Genomic DNA, 26,553 nt, shown 5'->3' with positions numbered 1-26,553 from the left:
TTAATATATTCCAAAATGTAAAATGGCATAATGCTCAAGGAATATTAAGGGTTAAAAAGACGATTCCACCCAACTCATTGGGGTCCAATAAGCGCGACCCGCTGTCACAGCGCACAATAAAATCGGGTCCAATTGCTACGTACCCACCACTACAATCACGCCACGTGTCAATTCCGTTGTAGTATACGCCACCCGTAAGCCCAAGGGCATTTCCGTAATCTCTCAGTAAACCACTTTCCCTACGTGTCTCATCCAATAAGAGCCTCCACATCTCGCGGAGCCACCAATCCAAATCCGCCACGTCATAGCAATGACAAGCATTTCCACGCGTCAGAGAGATATTCCTCCACGTCATCAATTTATATCCACCTCAGCAATTACAATATACAAATTTACTATTTTAACCTGGCCATATATGGCAAAAACATGGATTTCAACCCCTATATTAGTCCCTCACAGAGCTCTCTCTCTGTAGCTTTCTCTGTATCTCTCTCTCTCTCTAGCTTTGAGTGCCACAGCAATGGCGTTTAAGGGCCGAAGAAACCCTAGCTTTCTCTCTCTACTCCTCCTCCTCTCTCTCCTCTCCATCGCCTCCGCTAAAGTCTTCTTCGAAGAACGCTTCGACGGTACCTCTCTCTCTCTCTTTCTTTCTCTCTAGCTCTATCTATACATTTCATTGCTCACATTTTCTCTATCTAGATTTCGATACTCGCTCTCAATTTCGGTTCGATCCGATCTAGTGGTTTTGCATTCGAATTTGCTTAAATGTTATTGTTTAGATTAGTATTTTGGACTAGATCTGTGAAAAAAAATTCCACATTTTCGCTTTCGAATTTTGAAATGGTCAAAATGCGGTAATTTCGGTCAACATCAGGATCATGATCTTGGAAATGAAATGATTGAGAATGATTATGAGTATATCTAAGCTAGATTTGCGTGTACATTGTTTTCTGTAACTTAAATAGGTATATTTGAAATGATTGAGATTGATTTTGAGTGTGTGTGTATATATATATGTTTTAATTGAAAATTGAGAGTGCTTAATTAATAATTATATATATAAATACGCAGATATATATTGTGTATGTACGAGTGTATCTTTTAAGAGGCAGAAAATTCATAAACATAGACAAGCCTTGCATTTTGATGAAATGTGGGTTCGAGATCCATAGGATGCGTGTGTGATTTACCAAAAATGAATAAATAATAGGTAGATTTACAAGAAAAGAGAGCGAAAGTATTGAATCTTTGATATTTTTCAATGAGCTTTAGCTCAATTATCGGGTCTACCATAAGAATCAAGCCTTAGTCAATGTCGATAAAAAAAAAGGTATAAAGAATCTTAGATATTCCATTGTTATGGATATGAGAAAATTGGTATCTTGTGTATAATTGTATATTCTTCCTCATCCACATACATGTGGGGACCATACCGATTTCATGGAAACTTGGAATATGACTAATGAAAACTGTTTGCTTTGGTGTCGATGAGTTTTCATTTTGCTCTTGTATGTTGAGATTTCTTGTTACTGATTTCCATGTGTTGTATGTGCAATGTATATACTGAAGACGGATGGGAAAGTCGGTGGGTTAAATCCGATTGGAAGAAAGATGAGAACACGGCTGGAGAATGGAACTACACCTCCGGGAAATGGACCGGAAACCCTGATATCAAAGGTACCCTTTCAAATTCAAATGATGTTTGTGTGTGTTGGAGTAAAATTTGATGTGTTAAGTTGTAGGGATGGCAATTCGTGTTCGCGTGTCGGGTTCGTGTCGTGTCAAGTCATGAGTATTCGACTACATAGGTCAACACTAACCCGACCTGTTTATTAAACGGGTCAAGATTTCTCAACCCTAACACGACCCATTTATTAAACGGGTCAGTCGTGTCGACCTGTTTATCAGATTTTATCAAAATAAAAAATAAAAAATAATGAAAAAACAAACAAATAAATATTTTTAATATAAAATTCAGAACTAACGAGTAACTGCATCACAAATAATCATTCAAAATTAAAGAATATCCCAATATCACAAATAATCAATCACAATATGTCAAAGAAAATAAATCACAACAACTAATAAGTTTATATACCTAGAGTTTGAAGGGTATATTGGTAAAATATCATTTAATTAAACGGGTCAGACGGGTCAAACAGGTTCTATATGTTCAACACTAACCCAACCCATTTATTAAACGGGTTAGTCGTGTCAACCCGAATATGACACGAACCCGTTAAGCCTCAACCCATAACCTGCTAATTTCGTGTCGTGTCGTGTCGGGTTCGCGGGTCGTGTCAAATTTTGCCACCCCTATTAAGTTGATCTTTAGCATTTTCAATATACCGTCACATGCTAAGATTTCTAAACATCTTTACAGGTATTCAGACAAGCGAAGACTATAGATTCTTTGCTATTTCAGCTGAGTTCCCTGAATTCAGCAACAAGGATAAGACTCTAGTCTTCCAATTTGCCGTCAAGCATGAACAGAAGCTTGACTGTGGTGGTGGGTACATGAAACTTCTCAGTGATGGAATTGACCAAAAGAAATTCGGTGGTGACACCCCATACAGGTCGATAATAAAATTCCCATTTTGGCATTTTCTTTTGGACTATGGCTTGGTGATTTTTGTTGAAATTTGCTGATTTGGTATACGATGATTGTTTGTTCTGCAGTATCATGTTTGGCCCAGATATCTGTGGCTACTCCACCAAGAAAGTGCATGCTATTCTCAACTACAATGAAACAAACCACTTGATCAAGAAGGATGTTCCATGTGAAACCGACCAACTCACTCACGTCTATACATTTATCCTCAAGCCAGATGCCACCTACACCATTCTAATTGACAATGTGGAGAAGCAAACCGGCAGTCTCTACTCTGATTGGGATCTTCTCCCTCCAAGGAAAATCAAGGATCCCGAGGCCAAGAAAGTAATTACTCATTCATGCTCAGTCTGACTTTTACTTTAGCTTTTCTTTTTGGGTTTCAGATATTGATGTTGTCCCAACTGTATTAATGTTGACAGCCAGAAGATTGGGATGACAAAGAGTACATTCCTGATCCTGAAGACAAGAAGCCAGAGGTACTGATCCTAAATTCGTAAAGGTCTTAATTTCTGTATAGTTTTATACAAATCACATTAAATCTGACTCATTTGTTGCATTTATAGGGCTATGATGACATCCCAAAGGAAATTCCTGATACCGATGCCAAGAAGGTAGACACTGAATTTCCTGTTATTCAAAATATTTATGATGTAGTAGTTATTGATTGCGTTTTACTGGGCAAGAAATAGAAGTGTAGTTACTAACAAGATGGTTTGTTTCAGCCCGAAGACTGGGATGATGAGGAAGATGGTGAGTGGACACCCCCAACCATTGCCAACCCTGAGTACAAGGGCCCATGGAAGGCAAAGGTTAGTAGATTTCTAGTACCAGTTTTTACGTGTATTGTGATTTAGAACGTGCTTATTGATAACTTTGCCCCACCTCCATGCAGAAAATTAAGAACCCCAACTACCAGGGGAAATGGAAGGCACCATTGATTGACAACCCAGGTTTGTTGCTTATTATATAAATCTACAAATCACATAATGATGTGCTGTGATGCCCTATTAGTCTGTTGTTGTTAATGGTATTCAGTAATACTCATTAGTTTTGTTATTGAGCAGATTTCAAGGATGATCCAGACCTATATGTCTTCCCCAAGTTGAAGTATGTTGGCATTGAACTGTGGCAGGTAATTTATTTTTAAATTATATTTTTTGGGGCAAGGCGGGGGAGGGGAGGGTTACTATTATGGTTGCACGCCAGCTTAATTTCTCACAAGCAAGATGTGTAACTTGGCAGGTGAAATCTGGTACCTTGTTCAGCAATGTCTTGATTACTGATGATGCAGAGTATGCCAAGCAGTTAGCAGAAGACACCTGGGGCAAGTACAAGGATGTAAGTTGCATTTTCCTTCTTATCTTTGAATCTACACTAGAATCTGTTCTGTTGAAGGTGAAATTTGACTGAGATATATTGATTTTGCAGGCTGAGAAGGCAGCATTTGATGAGGCTGAGAAGAAGAGAGAGGAGGAGGTACACTCTTTGCCCATATATTCTGTCATAAGAAAGCTTTTAAAGTTCAATTTATTTGCCCATGGCAGTTCAAAATGCTGAAGATTATTTCATTCATTTTGCTTGTATTTGTACTTATTTCTTTGCTCCTTCCTAACTCTTGAATTTAATTCTTTACCAGGAAGCAAAGGAAGATCCAGCTGATTCTGATGTAAGTCTACAAGCAAGCTGATTTTTGGAAATTATGAAACTGCAATGTTTACTGTGGTCCTAATTCTGCCAATCTGTTTTTTCAGGCTGAGGATGACGATGATGATGCCGAAGATGAAGCAGGTGAAGATTCTGATGTTGAATCCAAGGATGAAAGCAAAGACGAGGCTGAGGTTGAAACCAAGGAAGATGAGAAACATGTAGGGTTTCTTTCCCTCTTAATGAAACTGTACCATTTTTATTTTGTTAAACTGTGTATTGATATTTTTCACGTGCTTTGTGTTTGCAGGATGAACTGTAAGGGACTTGAGGGTTCTGGACATAAAGGTTGGGCATGAAGTGGTCCAAAAAAATTTTCCTTGTTTATTTTTAGTAATAGGAGGTTTTTCTTAGAAAACGATTGAAGGCTTAAAGCAAAACTTCATGGCTTATTGCTTTAACTCTTTCAGACAATTTGAGCCATTAGATCAAAGAGGATAATGTCTGTGTTTTATCATCACAATTATGAAGTAGTTTTGGCATTTGATGGCAAAAATGTCCTACTGGATTTTGGCTTCTAGTATTTATGTTACATTTACCATTAAATTTAAATTTCTTTAGATGAATCAACCTGCTAATGAACTTATGCTTTATATTTTTGGTAATGTGGCAAATCATTCCACCAGGGAACCCCATTGTTGCCTGCTTAGAATAAAACACCTTTCTTTCTCAAGAAAAAAAGCTCTGTGATGTTGTTTTGAGTCTTTTGACAATGTGGTTCCAACTATATTGATATACTCTGTGGAGTCTGGACTGTCATTTTTCTTTTCTCCGAGATGCTATGTTCATAACATTTTTACAACAAATCACAGATGGTTAGTTGTTATTGGTTTGAATTTAAACCTAATACTAAAATTACTTCTTTATCCTAACAACAGTAACAATATGCTATTGGCCCCAAATAGTGGAAGTGGAAAAAGTAAAATTGAGGCATTTACATGAGGGTGGTGAAGCTTCATTAGCCTTAAGAGTTCCCTGGCGACCACATAATGAATTTGGACCATCATGGGTATTCTGAAAACATGAATCATTCGTATTTCCAACCTCAAAACATCAATAGATCTTAACCAAGTAGATAAATATTGTCAGCAAAAAAAGCCTGCAAATACAGTTTTTTAACGTACGATCTACGGTTGAGAATAGAATGATAAGCAAAGGTAAATAGTACGTCACTTGTCTCCGTGAACGAGTAGTTTCTGCCAAGGCCTGTTGGCTTAAGAAATGGGGCCGTGTTATGATCCAATTTCAGCTCTGACTGCACCCCAATGAAACAATTTGCTCCGAAAAAAAAAAAAAATTTATAGATGAAACAAATTCTGTTTGCTGCAATGAAAAGATAAATATTTCTTTTTACAAAGCAAGACAATTTTCCAAAAGATGTTGTGTGAGGATTCTATAGCCAATAGCCAGCGTTAATGTTTTGAGGGAAATCAGTAATGGGACCCATTGAACATTTTTTCTTAAAAATAGCAGATGAAATAGCACTTTGCGTTGTGCTTCGAGGAAATTCTGTAGTTAATTATCTATTAATATAAGTTGAAGTGTTAATTGTTGTTAGGCCCACACTCTTATTGAGCCACATTATTAGCATAGCATTTTGGTTTAGTTTGGTCTTATATTCCATCCACCTCAATTCAGTCCAGTCTATTAGGTTCATTTCAATCTATTCGGTCCATTTATGGTTGAATTTGATCTAGTCGGTCCATTTCACTCCATTCCGTCTTGTTCGGTTCATTTTAGTCAATTTTAGTCCATTCGATCTGCTTCTACGATGCTTTGAGAGGAAATATTTGCGTAAAAAGAGAAACTACTTCATTGACAACTATTTCACATTCTCAAGTGTTAAGGTAATGTTGGTAGGTTCTTGATAAATATTTTATTTATTTATTTATTTTTATGTTAATAAAGTCTTGTATTTTTTTTCCTAACATAAGTGATAGATTTACTTATTTCTGCTTCCTCTTTTAGGTCATTCAATACATATAGATGATGAATCGTTGTAAGGAGCATTAAAAAAATTCTAACCACATTACATTATTTAAAAAATATCTCACCTTATATAATAATTGAAGGTAAAATGCATTATGTTTACTTGAATGGGAAAAAAAAACTTACTAAATTTAAAACATTCTCGAATAACAAATATAGATAGCTTAATTTTGAAAATCTTATTTATTGTACCAACTACAATTTGTTAGAAAATAATCACATCATTTTAAGAAGGGTTTGAGACTAACACTTTTAAGTCTCATCTACTATTTTCATTTCAATTAACAAAAAAAATGAAATTTCAAACATTTCTGCGTATCACGCAGGTTTACGACTAGTATAAATAACAAACTAATTTTGTGTGTCAAGAATCTTGTATCTCAATGTATCCCATGTAAAGAACTTAGTTTCAAATCCCTCGTCGCATTGATTGTAAGGGGAAAAAAATGAAAAAAGAAAAGAAAAAAAAAAACAACTCTGTGCCTTTCAAATGGTGCTAGCTCTTCAAATTACATAATTGGTAGCGACTTTATGAAGCAAACTTCTTGTCCATTAACAATTTGACAGTCGGTGTAATTTGTTTGTTAAAAAGCATTGGTGAAGTTGGACAATCATGGGGCCTCCAATGTCCCAACTTGGTGAGTTAACACTCATGGTGAAGCTTTAATATATAGTAGTACTATCTCTGATTTCCTTTGATATATGCATGGTTAGCTTCTAAGGAAGACTCTTAAAAATTTTATTTGTACATTCCATAATCTTGCATGTTGGTTGATGAGGAACCATAGAATAAGCTTGATTGTTCTTGTTTTGTTTGTTTACATGACAATTGGTTACCCTATGTTTGGAATAGATGGAGATGGAGGGAGAGCATAGGGTAAGCCGGTAAGGTGACCAAAATATACTAAATTAGAGAAAAAACACCAGTCCCTTCAAATAAGGCCATGGAATCCTCTTTATTTAAGAAAATGCAGATAAAACCTGCTGTCCAAGATTTTATTTTTTTGGGTGGGGAAAATCATTAGGGTGTGTGAGAATTCAAGAACACTGAACACCTCATTTCTAATAGTCACAGAAGTAGAGATTTTAGTGTGTCGAGGGAAGTGTTAGTGACACATTTTCTAGTAATCACATAAGGCAGACCACATCTAAGACAGATTATCATCCAGGGAAGTCAATCAGCACATAACCATTATCATCCATTAACAATGAGTGATACTCACAAATGAAAAATAGGCCCTGATAAAAAAATCTGGACATATACTTTTATTCGAAGAAATATGGAACCCAAACACTTTTATATTTACAAATTGAACAAAAAATGATGGCTAGTGACTATGATCTGATCCAAAAGAATAACTAATGTCAAGAATAGTTTAAACGTTTATTGTTGATAGATCTGATTGCTTCCAACAACTTGTCCTCTTTTAATGGCTTAATTAAATGGATATCCATCCCTGCATCAAGCATCTTGCTTATTTTCTCTGACTCTCCATGGGCTGTCAAAGCAATAATAGGTAGATGGATGCCATAGTGTTGTTCCTCCATCCTTATCAGTTTTGTAGCGTCCAATCCATTCATTACTGGCATCTGAAATAAGAACAAAATACAAATTCTGTTATGTAGAAATGAAAGGCATTATGGATCTGCAAAATATTATTTAAGCAATCTTTAAACAGATCGACAGAACTTGTTAAAGCTTGAAATTTGAGATACTAGGAAGTAGTTACCACACAGGCATATAGTATTTGTTAGTCCTGGGAAGTCATTCAGTTTGGTCAGATCATAGCAGATACAAGGTCTATAGCTTTTATTCCAAAACTCTCCATAAATATGAGTTACCAAAGATGGAAAGTTTCTATTTTTAAATGAAAATGAAATTGAGATGAGTTTTGTAAAATTACCTCACAATCCATGAAAATATAGTCATAAGGGAGAGAATTGGAGTGTCCTCCCTTTCTATGATCAGTTAAGACTTTGCAGATGTGATCAAAGGCCTCTTTTCCATTCACACATACCTCTACCTCTGCACCAAGACTACAAAGTTTTTTTATAGTCACCTTGCGCAACACTGTATTATCTTCAACAACCAGAGTTTTCTTTCCATTCAAAGGCATATCACTGATTTTCTCATCAGGTTTATGAATCACTATTTGCTTGAGTGATCTGTGATGAGAATGAGGCATCCCCAACTGCATATCTTCACAGTCAAGTTCATTTGAGGAATTATGGTCTATCAACCTTGGTAAGTTGCATTTTCTTAGTTCAGGTATCAGTCCTAGTACTTGATATAAGCGTGACCCGTGAAATGGTTCGTATACAATATGATCATATGGAGGCTCTCTTGAATGAGTTCCATGCACATTTGGATGATATAACCATACAACCTTACACCGTGAATTTTGAATGTCCTTCCTGAAGTTAAACACAGCTGAACATAGTTCAGAGAAAGTACCAGCACTGGCATCAATCACAATCAGAATGATGCCTGGTGAACTTTTGGAGTTGATCTTTCTGTAAGGCAGTGGAACATGGTCACTACCATCCTTGATGCATGAGGGCCCATCAATTGAACCTGAATCAGAGCTCAAAGATGCAGATTTGCCCATATAATCAAGTAAACCCATCTGGGTTTTCTCTGAAAAACTGAAATAGGAAAGGTCCAACTTGTGCTTTATTTTCTCCAGATGTGATAATAGATTTTTCCCTTGCTTTACATAGGACACTTTTATGTTTAAGCTTTCTATGTAATTCATCAAGATTTTCCTCCGTTGATCGCCTTGTATAAGAAGTACCACATGAGATCCTTCTAATTTAGGTGAAGGGGACCGAAGTGATGCAAAAGATTGAAATCCGTTTGAATGGCGATCACTGTGCACTCTAGGAAATTCTCCTTCAGTGTCTGCTGACTCCGGTTTATATGTAGGAAGCTTGATATTGAGGTTGAAGCAAGTGCCTCTTTCACCAGGCTCTTTATCAACAATTCTTATATCTCCACCCATTAGACGCACCTAGAGCACAAAGCCACAAACACAAAAACATTTAGTCAAATGCATGTGTCAGCTTAAAAGCAATTATACGGCCCATCATTTCACAAATTGGGGTAACCTTTTGCTAATTCCAGAAGTAAAAATAGATCCACTTTGCATTCAAAAGCAGACAGAGTATAAAACAGAAAGACCTTAATTAAAGGTTGGACAACAACAAACCAAAGCAACATCCATGTCCAAAAGGAGGAAAAACTTCAGTGCATTAACTAGGTATTACTTGAATTGCTTACCAAAGATTGAACAATACCAAGGCCCAAACCAGATCCTTCTTGACCTGAAGCTGTTTCTGTAACCTGATTATAGTATTCAAATACAGATTTTTGCTTGTCTTTAGGAATTCCCAAGCCAGTATCATCCACCTCAATGACAAATTCTGTGAGATTGGGTTCTTGTTGAGCTGTATGAAAGGCAACCAAATCATTTAAACCTTTTTTGTTCTTGTAACACAACCGTGACAAGTACTCCAATACAAGATGACTATTGGAAGCAATTATGGCATTTTCAAAACTTGTTTCCTGGACCATGGCACGAACTGTGATGTGCCCTTCAGTTGTATACTTAACAGCATTACTAAGCAAGTTGCACAGGATCTGTTTAAGCTTTCCTCGGTCACCTCTAACATGACAAGATTTAGCTATTGAGCCATCACAAGGATCAAGTACAATGTCAATGCCTTTCTTTATAGCCATAGGATAGAACATATCCACTACATCCTCGAGGAGTTGAGCCAAGTTGAATTCTCCTTCTTGGAGCTGCATCTTTCCAGCTTCAATTTTACTTGTATCCAGAACTGAATTCAATAAGCCTGAACCATTTTTATAAATAAAATGACTTTTAAGATGAGCAGTTTCTCCATGCCAAATAGTTCATCTTCTATTGCTAAAATTTGAAGAACTGGTTGATAATTCAAATAATCTTGAGTCTGATTGGCTATCGAGTATATTATTGAGAAAGTAACTTCCATTAGAAAATTAAGGAAGAGAAATTTTTCTGCCACATATATAAAATTTTAGTTGAGAGATAATTTAAGCAAATGTCAGATACAAACACTTGGGTCATTGATAAAATTAATATAATAACATGCATATATGTCAATGCATTGAATTAAATAAGTATAAGTTACTGAATATGCTTAAAAAATTATTTAAATGTTCTACACATCCCTAAAGTTCCAAATTATTTATAAACAAGTACTGAAGCATGTGGTGCAATATACACTTCTCCTTGGAATTGATCTATGTTGATGACCTTGGTTAATACTTTATTAGGGTGGCAAAGAGTAAATAGAATGAGCATAATAGTTACCAAGGAGGTCTTTTGTGCAATCATTCATCTGTGCTAAGTTTGTTGCTAAAACTGAGTCAAGATTGGCATCTTGATTAGAAAGCTCTATCAAACCAGTGATAGCCGCCAAAGAAGCACGTACATCATGGCTTGCTCTAGCAAAGGCATGGCTTTTGTTCATACTCTTGCGTTCTGCTTGTTGAGTCGATTCCATTTGTTTAATGAGGGCAGCACATAAGAACATTTCTCGTTTCGCAGCTCTAACTATTAAGAACAAGAAGATGGAAAGCGAGATAACCATAAAAACAAACAGAAGCAAAAGAAGTGTGAACGAAAGCTTGCTGTTCTGATGGACAAGGCTCACTAATCTGTTGGTGGGATAAGCCAAGACATATACCTGAGGGAAAAAAAATAGTACATATCTAAATGAACTATAGTTGCCAAATTATACTATTAGTCATAGATGGCAAATCTTCATGTCTTAGATGCATTTGTAAACTTCATTATGTAAAATTTAAGATGTATTTTTTTTTGTCAAGTTGTGGAATAAAATTATTTTTAATTATAAAGTCTTAGATGAGTTTGACGTTATTTTCAAATTAAAGGATATAAAAAGGAACATTAGCTGTTAGTCAAGAATAGAGCAAATTATGTCCTTTCCTTTTTGTGTTGAAATAAATGAGTATAGATAGAACTCCAGATAAATTGTATGAGTGAGGATGAGTTGCAGTCTTACTTTATCATATAACATGCATGTAGTCAAATGGTGGTTACTTTGTCTGAAATTGTCTTGGTAAATACAGAGTCAATTGGGCAGATAGATGCACCAGCACAATGACATAAACTTGATTTGACAGTGGATCAAAGGAAGTGATAATGTACTGATAATGACTGGAACATAACAGAATTAAATCTAAATCCAATTGTAGGAGAGATACTTGAAACAATGAAGGGGTTTACACCCCATATCAACAATAACCAAAAATGTAATATGTGTCTTATAATTTGCTAAACTCTTTGGATCTTTGTCACATATCACTTTTGATAGTGTAAGCAAGTAGCCAAAATCTCCAAAATCTTTTACCCCATAAGATTAAGAAACAAAATATTATTTTATATGAAACATAGTGCTCTTAGCAGACTAGTGTAAACACCAATCAATGTGACAACGGAAAACTTAAAAACTAACAAATAGCGATAATTCTTCTTTGAAATCCAAGATAAGCCATGTTGAGTTGAAAACGTATTCTGATACTAATATCTAATTTCTATAGCATTTTTCATTTTAAAATTCACATAAATCTCTTAAACATAAATAAGATGTTGCCTGAAAAAAGTAGCAAAAATTATACCGTTTCAACTCCAGCAATCTCAAGCGTAGAGCAATAAAATGTGTATTTCATTCCTGAAACTTTCCCATCAAAATGTTTTGACCCGCCATCATCAGACTCACATGAGAAGTTAGCTACTTGATCTGTAGGGTCTCCATTTGAATTCACCATTTGCACCAAAACAGTATTATTGCTTACCATTATCTGTGCATTTGGTAGGCTTGTTTGTATAATCACTTTCCCATCTTTTGTAGCCAAGTGAAAATTACCACCATGAAAGTCCAAAGCTGAAAAATGGTCGATAACCACTTTTGCAGGCAAACCAAAGGAAACCACACCTCTACCATCCACAGCCACAGCACTAAGAAATATGCTATCTTGAGATTTGCTCCATGCTTTTCCTAACCAAGAATAGCCACTTGTACTATTTAAGGCCTGTTGAATCCAGCTTGAATTTGTAGTGGCCATAAGGTCTGCAGCTATTGCTTGTCCATATAACTTCCCATTGTCCCGGTCCACTGGCTGAGCATACCAGTTTAAAGGAGATGAAGTGTTGGAAAATACTGCTAGCATTTGATCCTCATCTTTGTAAAGTGAGACCATTAAGCCATCTAGTCCAATATAAGAAGCATGTGATAAATATGGAATTGTTGTAAGTGCTATAAATAATGTTGGTGCAACCTGAAAATATAATTAAAAAGCCAAGAAATTATGAACAAAAGAATTAGTTTATATGTTCTAGACACATTATCATTATGCATTGCAAATTTTCAAATTTTAGAAAGTTTCCAAATGCTTGATTATCAAAAGAGCTGTCACATTTCCTTGAATCTGATTACATTTCAAAGGAAAAGGAAACTAAGAAGTAAAAACACAAACTCTGCCATCAATAAAAACACTGGCCTTTGCTTGGATGACACCATATGATATTTCAGTTCCATTTAGTGATGAACTTAGAGCTCTTGCAAAATTCATTGTTGATGAATTTAAAGGAACTAGCAATTTTGCTGCTGTTTCAATTCTTAAAGACGAGTTGTTGCGTGATTCGAGTGATTCTGCTGTTATACTTTCTTCAGTTAGTTTGATCATGACACACAACCTTGATATCATGAAACCAGAAAATCCCTGCCAAGTTTTTAATGATAAAATGTGTAAGTTTAAACTGTTGCAAATAAAAGCACTGATATAAAAGAAAATATTTTTCTTATTTGAGCAAAATTAAGAATAAGTTTTAGTTTCAAAACAATATAAGTGCGTCAAGAATGCTAAAGTTTGTGGAGGGAATTACTAGAATGACCAGAAAACAAATTGGCCGCCAAATTATTGTTGAGCAGAAGTTCATTGGATAGGACTTCACTCTCATGGCTGAAAGTTGTGGTTTAATATCTGCATTTCATGGCAAATGTGAGTATTAGATAATGGTTAACAAAATAACAGGTCATATGACCAACTTTTGGTTGCTGAACCATAATTGTCATGATGTGTTACACTTCAGCTCATTAATATATCTAATTATTCAGAACAATCATATTGAGTAACAATTATTTTCATTGAAAAGATATGGCAATATTGATCTAACTATTTACAATGTCACATCTACCACCATTACAAACAAGTGCAGGATGGGAAGAATGATCAATTATAAATTAAAAAAAAAAAAAAAATCCATTTTTGATAGACTGACAATGACAGCAGAATCCAAATCCAAAAGTTGTGATTGAAATAATTAATCTGCATCTCAAAAATAAGAATTTTTTGTTATTTGGGTTGTTTTCAATGATCTATTGGCTCTTAATTTTGAATGTGAAAAAGAAAAAAAATAGATATTTTCTTATTTTCATAGAAACTTTGCTAAAATTCTATAAAATGCCAAATACATTTCTGCAGAGTTACATTTCTTTAAAAATGATCAAGAGAATGAATAAATGAAAAAAGTGCTAATTAGTACCCATCACTAGTATTTATTTATTTTTCAATAATCTACTGAAAAAGGTCTCAATAACAGTATATGATAATTAAATGAGAAGTTGGAATGTAAGTGAAGAAAGACTAATCCATGAAAATACATGTCAAAAGGTAATAATAAAACATGGTGCAACCATGGCATTGAAATGGACATTATCAACAAGACTTAGTTGTACACTTACTTTGAAAGCAATTGAAATCAGAGCAACCAATCTAGCAATGTGGAAAATGACCAAAGTTCATAGTAGAAATGGAAGAGAGTGAGAGAGAGTGAGAGAAAATCTAGTGCAATCTGCTATAAACAGAATATCAAATATTCTTCAGCAACTGTGAGGCTTAAATCCAGTGTAACAAGGAGCAGGGCAAACGTTATATAAATAAGTGCATGGAAATACAACGTGTACTTCCAAATTCACCAAATAAGAGATTCTGTTTCTCTGTTTCTCTATATTCTTGTAGATTAGAGAGCAAATTGGTGAAAAAAGAGTTTGAAAGGAAATCTAAAAATGAAAAAAAAAAAAAAATTTGTTGGTAAACCAAGAGATAAACGAGCAGTCAGTAACAACTAATGAGAAAATTGTGAGAAATCAAAGCCCGCAAATCTTGGTGGGAAATAATACTAAAGAAGTTAAAATCTAAGTGGGCCAAAAATAGAGAAACAAAAACAAGCCCATAAAATGAAACTATTGGGTCAAGAGTAATTACAAATCTCCTAAAAAAAAAAAAAGAGTAATTTCAAGTCAACTTAGGCAAACGTGAGGCCCACCACAGAGAGGAATTAGACAAAGAAGGTAATCTTATAGAGGTTCTCCATTCTGCCACCGTAAATTTAAGTAGCCAAATCTATAAAAACAATCTCCCTCCCATTTTATTGGTTTTTATTTTTATTTTTATTTTTAATAACAATCGTATTATTGGTTTTTCTATTCCATATTATTTGGAAGTCCCAAAATATAATACTATTTCAAAACAATAAAAAGTTTATTGATAATTATTATAACGTAATATTTTTTTATATAAAAAGTCAATATTTTTCTTTCAATATAGTTTAAATAAAGGAGCTTAATTTTAAAAACTTTGGATATTTCTATTTGAAAGACAGTAATGTTCTTTTAAAACTTTATTTTTCAAAATGAAAATGTTAAATTTATTGTCCATTTTACTATATAAGTCTGATAGATGTCACATTAATAACATATAGATAAATTATTTAGTTTATTTCATTTTGGATATAAAAATTAACATGAAAACCAATAGTCACTAGGTTGTATAATTTGAGTTTGTTATATGCCTTTGTGTTAGAATCTTTTTTCTTCTTCTTGTATGTGTGTTTGTTTCTAAAAAAAAAAAGTAGTATAATTGAGGGAACAAACCTCTTTTACGAGAATAGGCATATATATATATATATATATATATATATATTAAGTTACATATTTTTTACATCATAAATTATGAGAGATTTAATAATTAAAAAAATATCATTAAATGTTATTGTCTTCAAACTTATTACCTAATTAATACAAATACTCTCTTTTTCTTTATTTATTGCTTTCCAATTTCTTTTTAGGAAAATAAAGGGCACATTGCCATTTTCAATAACCTGCAGACTGTACTCATCTACCAAAGAGCACCCACTATAGCCAAAACTCCCATTTCTGCAAACAAGCAATTGATCAGGGCACCGTACACCAGAAATTTCTAGCCGTATAGCAAATAAATATTAAATTTTAATTGTATAATTCCAATATAATAGGATCGTAGGACATATTTTGAACTTCAAGAATTATTTGAGAGTGCCACTGCAAATAATTCTTGTAGTCCCTTTTATTTATTTATTTTTTATCTGATATCTGTTGGATATTGGTCGTGAAATTGTAGCCTAGCAAATTATGTTAATTGCATATTTAATCGAGAGATATGAGATTGGAATTACAGAATGAACATATGCTATTCGGTAAATGGTGATGATGATTTTGATAGAGATCTTGCTGCTGGGAACAGTTTCATCAACTCATCCATTAAGTCAATCAGGAAGTCAATGAAAAGCTGAAGGCCTATGTATATGTAATGTCTCAGTTAGTTGATTAAGATGTTTAGAGCCACCCCATTTTAATTGGTAAGGTTTAGCTGAGTAAAGTTGAGCATAGTTGCTCTTTCATATTTTGACTAAAAGACATGAAAGCATGCCCTGTGCAACTAATGTAAGTAACTCTTTCTTTAATATTTGTACGATTCTTCTCAGTTCTCACTGTTTAGCTGCTTTAGTAATTCAATCAATATCAATGATGGTCTATAGCCTCAACTTTATCCTTGGTATCAACTTGTTTCACTATGATGATTGAATTACGTGAAACTTTTCTTTTTGGTATCATTTCCTCCTTCATGAAGCATTCACACTAAATCAAATTGTAAAACAATTCTCAAAAGTATCGGTAGTTGAAAAATGAGCGTGTTCTTGAACTACGTATACACTTCTCAAGTTCTTATTGCTTTTTCCCCCTTGAGAAAAGGACATTCAAAATCTTTATGCTTTAAGTGGCATTAGAATTATGGAAACCCTCTTACAAAAGAAAAGAACAATAAGCTTCTTCAAACAAGCAAAGTATAATAATAATAAAAAATGTTGATTGAGTAGTTACATGCATTAACTTCAATTGATTCTTAGGTTGTGTATGCCAATTCAATGGACATTAAACAATTTTTTTAAAGGGGAAATTATATTTTACCAACCTGAACTATATATTTTATTACACTTTGCACTCAAAACTTTTCAAATGCACGTTTTGCACTCAAAACTATAATCCTTGTTACGCTTTGCACCCCGACACCAAGTTTGCCGTTAACTTGGATAAAATATATAGCACAACATGAAAAGATCTAATTGTCCTTCTTTTCAATCTTTTAAAAACAATATACTTAAAAAAAATTATTATTACAGATAAGGATGTTGAATCTCTTTATGCTTTGCTTGGCATATGATTTATGCAAACCCCTTTACAAAAGAAAGAGCAATATACTTCTTCAAACAAACAAAGTATATATATATATATATATATATATATATATATATATATTTATATATATAATTTTTAAATTTGATTGAGTCGATTCTACATAAAGAAAAAGAAGTGTCCTTCTCAATCCTTTAAAAACAATATACTTTATTAATTATTATTACAGATAAGGACGTTGAATCTCTTTATGCTTTGCTTGGCATTTGAATTATGCAAACCTCTTTATAAAAGAAAGAACAATATACTTCTTCAAACAAACAAAGTATACATATAATTTTTAAATTTGATTGAGTCGATTCTATATAAAGAAAAAGAATTGTTCTCAATCCTTTAAAAACAATATACTTTATTAATAATTATTACAAATAAAGACGTTGAATCTCTTTATACTTTGTTTGGCATTTGAATTATGCAAACCCCTTTACAGAAGAAAGAACAGATACTTCTTCAAAAAAACAAAGTACACATAATTTTTAAATTTGATTGACTCGATTTTATGTAAAGAAAAAGAAGTCCACTTCTTCAAAGTATCTTTGTGTTGATGTTGTTTGTTATTTTCTTGATTGTTATAAAAGAATATTAAGAATTGAAGAAATATTGTAAGATTTCTTATAGATCATAGATTCCTTCTTCTTCTTCTTTTTCCCTTTTGCCTTTCTTCTTTTTATGTTTTTAAATAAATGAATAATTGTGGTATTCTAATTTCATGAAAGAGCATCATAATAATGAAGGATCATGTTTTTTTTTTTTACCACATCAGTGTAATACTTGAGTTTTTCAAAAAGAAAGAAAATGGAAAGAGGGAAGGGGGGGGGGGTGGTGGACATAATATTCTTCATGCCTTTCAAATACTACTTCAATCATAAAACCTATAGTGAGAAAGCATGATTATGTAAATAATAACTTAAAATGTATTGAAGCAAAAGTATTAAACGGAACTATAGTTTTTTGAAAGAAACAAGTTAAATTAACTAAGAATAACTTAAAATGTACTCAAACTACAGTAAATTAATTAGGTCATATCTCTTAAGTGACAAAGAATTATTATGTAATAATATAATATGACTTTTATCTATTACAAATATGCCACAATTAGCATTAATCTATGATCACTCAATTACTATCTTATTATTACCAGTTTTTTTATTAAGAGGCCATTAGTGTGCTAGTGAACCCTAGGAACAAAACAACTTCTTTAGAGCAAATGAAAGTTATCTTGAACTAAAGGCACCAAATAATTCGAATGAATGAAAATTATATTATGTTATCTATTGCATCATATGTTGAGATAAAAGAAAATTCTTAAAATTATATATTAACATGTTTTGTCAAGATTTGGTGGCTCAATGCAAATGGAAGGTTGACAAAGCATGATTCACAATTCTCAATTTTGCGCCACGTGTCTCATTTAATTTTTAATTTAGTACTAATTAAATTATTGAATGTAAAAATCGAAAAATCCAAATTCCATTAGATTCTAAATTGGATTTCAATTGAAGTCCAAATTTTTGCCACGTGTCCATCTAAATTTTAATTTTTGTGGCAATTGAATTATTGGGTGCAAAAACCGAAAAGTCTAAAACCAATTAAATTATAAATCATATATATATATAAAATGAGAAACCATTACATATTTTAGAAATGTATGATTTAAAAAAAAAGTGTAAGTTTGTATAATTTGAACATCTTCTAAAAAAAAAAATTTATATTTGAATTATATAATTATGATTTTTTTTATTATATCTGTGCATATGTATGAGACTACATACTAGTCTACTAGTAAAGTTTGAGCATATAAAGATTGAAAATTTTTATAGACGATGTTTTTTAATAGATTTGGATACATGAAAGATAAGTTTCAAGTTTAGAATATTAACTTTTTGTTTTGAAATTATGGCAAGCAAGAATAATACCTTGCTTATTTCCTTATTTTGTTCTTTCCTTGTTTGGTTTTCTTTTGAGATTCTTTTGAGATAGAGAATGCATTTCTTATTTGGTAAGATTGATAACAATGCTATATATAGTGGAAGTTGCAGATGAATTCCACATTAACATAGTTATAACAAAATTGAAATTTGAGGCTAACTTGGAGGCTTACCTAGGTGTGTTTTGAAGCTAAAATTGGATTCTTCTTGCCGTAAGTATCATTAATTGCTTCAACAAATTTGTTCATATACGTGTTTTTCTATTGCAATTCATAAATAGGTTTTTTTTTTTTTTACAAGATAAAATTTCTACTCTAGCCTAATCTAAGTGTATATGTGTGTGAAACTCTCTCCCGGAGACTTAAACCCCAACTCTTGCCTCCAATACCCACAAGCATTTTATACTTGTGGAGTGACCACTACACCAAGGGTGCACGATGGTCATAAATAGGTTTTTTTGCTTGCTTAAAATTTGTCATATAGATGTTAAATGTAGTAAACTTTTATTGCACTTAAATTAATATCATATTTTTTGAGATATATTACTGCTAAATTGTTTGGTATATGTTAAATTTTTTGTAGCTTTGATTAAAGTTATATCACTCCATTAAACTTTATAAATCACCTTTTCCTTTAATCCATGTATTTATTTGATATCAATTATAGTTTTCTTACACGCAAAATTTCAAAATAATCAATTGTCATTTATTATTAAGAGTAAAACTTATATATAGTACCGTAGGTGTTGTATGTTAAATTCCTCAATTAAATTCAAACGCATCATTGCATTGAATTTAATTGTCATTGGAAATAATAATAACTGATTGTATTTTATTGGTTAATACAACCATGTATTTGAATTTAATTAGGGAACTTAATGAATCTCACTTAGGGTATTATACCTAAGTTTTTTCTTAATGTTAAATCTAAAAGGTTAGTCCTTTAGTATAATTGAGAACACAAAAACAAAAAGCTAAAGAGCAAGTGAGTTGCTAATGCCCAATCAGATTGGTATTATATAAGAATAATAGATCATCTTAATATTTGGTTAGTATAATAATGGTTGGAAAGGAATTTTTTTTTCCAACCGTAGCTTTTGCAAACCATTATCATGTAACCCCCCCAAAAAAAGTACCGAGCAATATAACTTTTGTAAAAGCTACCCAAAGTCTAACTTGAACCTAATCTCCATCAAATATTCATTTTGTCTCATATTAAAGGTGAGATAGTTTGCATTAGTTCACAAATGTTATCAATCTATATATATATATATATATATATACACATATATTTTTTTTTACAAACAATTGTATCAAATATCTATTATGGGCTAATCACATACACAATTTCACTACAATGGATTTATATTTATTGTTAAATCTATAAGGTTATTCGTTTATTATATTTGAGAATACAAATAAAAAAGAAAAAAAGAAGAGTATAAGAGCACTTCAAAAATGAGTGAGTTTTTAATGCCTAATTATCTTGATATTTGACGAGAATGATAGATCATCTAAATATTCGGTGAGCATTACGACGGTAGAAAAGAAATAAATTCAATAGTGGGTTTAGCATACCATTATTACGAAGAAAGAAAAATTTGTAAAACTTACCTAACATCTAACTTGAACAACTAGATCCCTATCAAACATTAATTTTATCCTATAGAAAGTTACATTATTTGGCAAAAGTTATACAAGTATTTTTTTGTAAAAAAAAAGAAAAAGAAAAAAAGCCGTTATCTCTCTCAATATTTTTATGTTTCTAATCTTGGCTTCCTCCTTTTAAATAATAATTAAAAAAAAAACAATGATATAGTATGCTTTTATGATAATTAATTTAAATTTAAATAAGCATTACTACTACAAATTACGGAAACCGAACCACCAACTCCTTATATCAGCCAACAAAAAATTGCGCCACCTCAATAGTCTCCATAGTCTCCAATCCAAACCTTTCAAACAATGACTTTCCAATTTTCAGTCCAAAATTGACATTGCCACTTTAATTTTTGAACCCAAACAAACTCAAACACCTGATTTTGTTTAGATGTATTTGTCACTCTTTCACTCTTCACTCACTCACGCCCACAAATTGAAAATACACACACTCTGCATCAGCATCAGCATCAGCATCCATCCCCCATTTTGCTTAGAATCCCCAACTCATCAATCTTACAACTAAACATTCACAATTGGTCCAAATTCAACAACCCCAACCAGCGACCATCATCATCATCATCTTCATCATTTATAAGCTTAGCGGGAGAAGTGCGATATTCTTTAAATCTAATTGGTATTGTTGGATTTTTGATAAAACTCTAATTCCCTCTCTCTCTCTCTGTTTCTTTTCCTCTTTATATGATATGATATAGATTTTGATTCAGTGTACGTACCAGCCCCTGTTGTATTAATAAGTCATGTTTTTCTTTTTTCTCTAAGCAAATTGGATGTTATTTTGTCTGTGACTCTGCATGTCATACAAGATCTGATGGAGCCGCTTCAACATTTTTGCCATCCAGAGCATCCCTTGGTCTTCAACCAAGACGACAGAAGAGGTTATGCATGTCGCGGGTTTTGGGAATCAGTATTCGGTCCCAGCTACAGTTGTGAAGAATGCAAATTTGTGGGTTGTCATCATAAATCATGTGCAGAACTACCCCTTGGGTTGCACCATCCCTTGCACCCAATCCATCCTCTTATTCTCTTTGACGGATACACATATTATCCTGAAGAGAATGAAAACAGCAAATGCAAAGTTTGTAAAGAATCTCAGATTGAATACACTTATCGGTGTTACCGTTGCGACTTCAATGTTCACGCCAGATGTGCTTCTTTACTACCCACCTTCGAAGCTGAATTCCACAACCATCCATTGACACCCTTTTGGAAGTTGATCGCGTTCACTTGCGACCTTTGTGGCATAAAAGAAGACAAAGGTATTCCTTATCTGTGTAATCCATGCGGTTTATCGATTCATAGTAAGTGTGCTTATTTCCCACGTAGACTTGAAGTTGTACGTCACAATCACCCTCTCCACATCACCCATTCTTCTCTTGAACTACATGAATCTGACTCCCGATTTTGTCGACTCTGTGTTCAAAAAGTGGACACACGCTATGGGCTTTACTATTGCTCCAAATGCGATTTCGTTGCCCACCTCAATTGTGCTATAGACACGGAAAACAGAGCGGACATAAATTTTCTGGAACTTAAAGATGGGGAGAACAAAGATGAAGAGCTGGATCAATCTTTTGAGTTAGCGGCAGCTTACAAAGTCAAAAAAATCAAAGAGGGAGATCACGGAACTGAAATAGCCACAGAAATTGAACACTTCAGTCATGAGCATGACTTAAAGCTCACTGATGAGGAGGTTCACAATAACGAAAAATGTGACGGGTGCGTAAGAGTCATTTCCCCTCCTTTTTACAGTTGTGCTAAGTGTAGCTTCTTTCTTCATAAATCTTGTGCTAATTTACCAATGAAAAAGCGAAACCCGCTTCATCAACACCCACTCACCCTTCGAAAGAATCTGACCCGGTGTGATGCCTGTTACCAGAGGTGTAATGGCTTCTTCTACGATTGTGATTCATGCTACTTTCACCTTGATGTTCAATGTAGTTTGGTCCTAGAAATACTTACCCACAAAGGTCATAAGCACCAACTCATCCTCTCCTACACAAGCTTTGAACAGAGTTGCAGTAGTTGTGGTGCTAAAAGAAATCTAGTATTCCATTGTACCAGTTGTGAATTTGCACTTGACTTTAAATGTGCGACACTACCACAAACCACAAGGTACGAACAACATGAGCACCTCTTCACTCTTAGTTTTGCAGCTGAAGATGATTCTAGTTAATATTATTGTGATATTTGTGAAAAAAAATGAAACCCAAACCATTGGTTCTACTACTGCGCAGATTACACTTATCTTGTACATCCCAAATGTATTCTCGGGGAATATCCAAATTGGAAGTAAGGAGGCTCTTAAACATTTGATTGTCACCGACACCCCCATTCTTTCATTGAGGAAACTAAAGATCACCCTACATGTCACAAATGTAGTCTTCCTTGCAAAGAGTTGATCTATCAATGTGCCCCATGTAATTTCTGTATCCACAATTATTGTTTATAGAATAGAAAAGTCTGTTTTTAATTCTAATTTTAATATTTTCCTTTTCAGTTGAGCATTAGTTCTTTATTGCTGAATTGAATGTATTATTACGACTGTCAACAATGGGTCTCCTTCACATTTTATAACATTATGATGAGATTGTTAGTGTGACTTTCTGTTTTTATCCAAATAAGTCATCTTTCTATTTTATTCTTGACATTACTTACATCATTAGTTTAGTTTTATATATTTTTGCAATCATCCTGTAGTCAAAATCTACAGCTCTAGGAGTAAAAACTCTGAATTTAACAAACAGTCATTCATTTATGCATTTTAAACTTCCCAGTTAGATTCGATCCTATGTAATTTTATGTTTTATTTTAGTAATGATTCTGTGATTAGTATTTCCTTATCTACTCCTATATTTTGTCTTTTAAAGGACCATATATATCCTAAAGCATTTCCTATGATGTTTCTTTCTCATGTTTTATTGATGGAGTTCATAGTTAGGCTAAGTACTATTCCAAGTGATTGTTTGATTTGGAGCAGTCTGTTGTTGCAGCTTAGAAGAGATATATTACTTCGTTTTAGGAGTTGTACTTGTAAATTGAACCCTTCTATTGTATGGGCAATAGATCAAGCTGTGATGTTTGAGGATTGTTTCTCTATCTGAGTTGGGAAAGTGGTATCAGTTGAGTTTGATCCATGTTAGAACTGGTGTGGTTACCTTTAGTTTTATATAAATTTATCTCAAAGGACCTCCAATTTTTATGCACCAATGATCCAATTAGTTCAGAAGCATATCTACTTGTTAGGTACCATCCCTCTACTTGTTAGCTACCATCCCTCATTTGTGACCATTTTGATGCATGTAGTGTGCAGGTAGTTGCCATGCATAGTTGCACAAATCCACATGCATATTCACTTCTATAAACATTAACCATGAAAGGATGAACTTGATTCTATAAAATTCATTGTAGACATACATTGCATTTGAATACCGTCTTAAGCATATATTTGATTTTATGCTTTCCCTTTAGCTTACTATAGAAAGAACAAATGTGGTTTTAATTTTAATTTTTATATTTTCCTATTGAGTTGAACTTTAGTTTTTTATTGTTAAACCTAATGTGTTATTAGGGCTGTCCACTAGTGTTGTTCACTAATGGAAGTCAAGTTGCTGCCTCATTAGTAAAATAATAAACAACCTTCAAATTCAGCAACCAGAGATAAGTTTCACTCTTTCTCTCTCTCTCCCTCTCTTTTTTTTTTTTTTTTTTTTTTTTTTTTTTTTTTTTCTGATTTCCCTTGTTTTGTCTTTTGTTTTTTTGGTGGAATTGTGATGGTTTGTGGCTGATCTGCTTTAGGTGGGTTCGTTTGGGTGTTTTGAACAACATTTGAGTGGATTATGGGTGAATGAGTGATTGGGAGTTGGAACATTTGCCTACTACTGATAACGTGACCATTGTGGAGTTGTTGCTGGTGTTTCAATTTGAGGGTATCCTACCAGTTTGACAAAAGGTCTTATAGACCTCTAGTCTCAAGATGCATTAATAAATATAAAATCAAGTAAGGCTGATAACTTTAAAAATTCCTTCTTTATATTTTTTTGATAAATTTACCTATTATTTTGTTGCAATAAAAATTATTAGTTATACGGTTATACCTAACTTACAAATTCTCTGAAGGTATATGAAATTTCTTAGAAGTAATTGCCAGTAAAAATGTGAGGTTGGACTTTTCTTCTAAAAGACGTCTACTATTTTTGTTAAATAATACCCAATTTACTGAAAATGCAACTTATTGCATCCTTAAGTGTGGAGAAATTCTCTTAATTGGAGGTGCAGTTGTTTTCATCAAAATAACTCCTGAAATGAAGAATATAAGTTTCAAAAACATGTGAAATGTAAAGTTATGTATGGTTATATGATGTACTGTTTCATATATTCATTGTGTCTATATAGTGTTTTTATTACTAGACATAATAAGGGTCTGTTTGGAATTTAGTTATTTTACTGAAACTGAAATTTTTTTGCTAAAAGTACTGTAGATAAAGGTAAAAATTAATTGAAATAGTATAATGGAACTCATGAATAGTATTAAAAAGTGCAGTGGGCCCATAAATAGTAGCAAAAATAAGCTGAATAGTAAAATAAGTTGGCAAAAATATTTTTTGCCAAACACACACTAAGTAGAATTCATTTGAGATTTTACTCTGTGCTTACTCATGATGAAAAGCCCACTAGTTGAAAAACATTTTGTAATTTAGCATTGCTTTAATTTTTTCAAATGATAATAGCATGCTATTGTATAATCTTTTAGTTTTCCATTATATATATCTGACTAGTGAGCTCCTAAGGTGTCAACATTGAAGTTGATATAGTAGTGTAGCTCATGTTATGTTGCAACAATCCAGACTACAATTAGAGCTTTTCAATTTTTCAAGTTTGATGTTTGTGGATAACAATGATGGCTCATATTCATACACTGCCCATTATCTGGCTACGAATGTTGGCACTTTTAAGGTGGGTTTGTCTTTGATTGAAAAGTCTAAGACGGAGGAGTTAGGTGAATATTGGAAGAAGCAGGGGAAACAATATGATCATTATCACTTGAAGTAGAATGCTTTGAAGAGAGAACAGAAAAAAGGTTATACTGGATCTGGGTAATGGGGTTGATCAGAATAAATATAATGGAGAACAAGAGCTATTCTTGTCTTAAGTATGTCCGCTTGGCAGAGTCCTTTAAGTTTGGATGCTATGAGAGCTTAGATGGTGAAGATGGTTTTTGGTTTGATAGAAGCCTTAAAGATAGAGGAGTTAGATAACAGTACAAGAAATAACAATGTTAAAAAATTCTTACTTGCCAATGAGTTATAGGTAAATTTTAGTGCAGCCTGGCAGGTAGGCGTTCTTCTTGACGCTCCCATAATGAGGTACAGGACCCTGTAGTGGGCTGATTACATTCTTCCACAGCTCACTTATCATTTAATTCCTCATGGACTTACCCATGGACTTGATCGCCATTTACAGACCACAATATTTCCTAGTAATTTCTTTTGTAACAATAGTAACATATTCTGGCTCAAACTATATCTCCTGCATTCTGCACAAACGAGTTCCAAGCCTCTTCTTCATTCAGAAAATCTGCCATGACATCTTGATTGGTCATCATTTGCCTACGCACTCCAAAGATTGTGTTGTTAGTAGGATCTTACAATTAGCTTGGTCATCATTTTGTGGAATTCCCACTATGTCAAAATTAATCTTGTAGGGTCAGAATTTCATAATGGTAGAGAATAAACTAAATGGTATGGTCTCTGAATGCTAGTAGAAACCAAGGGCATTGTAAATAACAATGACAACCCAAAAAAGAAGACTTGGCATAAGATGAAAAATAATTGAGAGAGCTCAATAATGGAGTCTCAACTCACCTGTGTAAATACTAACAAAGAAGGCCAGAGATTCGCTAAACTGTAACCAAAAATAACCAAAAATGTAATATGTGTCTTATAATTTGCTAAACTCTTTGGATCTTTGTCATATATCACTTTTGATAGTGTAAGCA

At 33.2% G+C, this 26,553-nt stretch overlaps 3 protein-coding genes across 3 annotated transcripts; 2 read left to right on the top strand and 1 right to left on the bottom strand.

Annotated features, from left to right (window-relative positions):
* Positions 1-426: 426 nt before the first annotated feature.
* LOC142629936 (calreticulin-like) lies at positions 427-4,884 on the top strand. Its single transcript, XM_075803983.1, has 14 exons — positions 427-626; positions 1,570-1,677; positions 2,384-2,576; positions 2,680-2,938; positions 3,034-3,090; positions 3,178-3,225; positions 3,337-3,423; positions 3,507-3,564; positions 3,679-3,746; positions 3,857-3,952; positions 4,043-4,090; positions 4,251-4,280; positions 4,366-4,479; positions 4,569-4,884. Exons 1-14 carry the CDS (start codon positions 521-523, stop codon positions 4,578-4,580), a joined length of 1,284 nt encoding a protein of 427 aa, XP_075660098.1. The 5' UTR covers positions 427-520; the 3' UTR covers positions 4,581-4,884.
* Positions 4,885-7,672: 2,788 nt separating this feature from the next.
* Positions 7,673-13,061, bottom strand: LOC142628389 (histidine kinase CKI1-like). The gene is made up of 6 exons (XM_075802499.1): positions 12,852-13,061; positions 11,994-12,653; positions 10,663-11,038; positions 9,588-10,162; positions 8,212-9,318; positions 7,673-7,897 (listed from the first exon to the last, which is right to left on the bottom strand). Exons 1-6 carry the CDS (start codon positions 13,059-13,061, stop codon positions 7,673-7,675), a joined length of 3,153 nt encoding a protein of 1,050 aa, XP_075658614.1.
* Positions 13,062-21,436: 8,375 nt separating this feature from the next.
* On the top strand, positions 21,437-22,731 carry LOC142628388 (uncharacterized). Its single transcript, XM_075802498.1, has 2 exons — positions 21,437-21,449; positions 21,491-22,731. The coding sequence occupies exons 1-2, from the start codon at positions 21,437-21,439 to the stop codon at positions 22,729-22,731; spliced, it is 1,254 nt and encodes a 417-aa protein (XP_075658613.1).
* The last annotated feature ends 3,822 nt before the right edge of the window (positions 22,732-26,553 follow it).

This window comes from Castanea sativa, chromosome 3 (assembly GCF_040712315.1).
Source record: "Castanea sativa cultivar Marrone di Chiusa Pesio chromosome 3, ASM4071231v1".
In the NCBI taxonomy this organism is placed as follows: Eukaryota; Viridiplantae; Streptophyta; class Magnoliopsida; order Fagales; family Fagaceae; genus Castanea; species Castanea sativa.
Note: the sequence above shows the minus strand (reverse complement) of the source record. Positions and strands in the feature narration are given on the sequence as shown.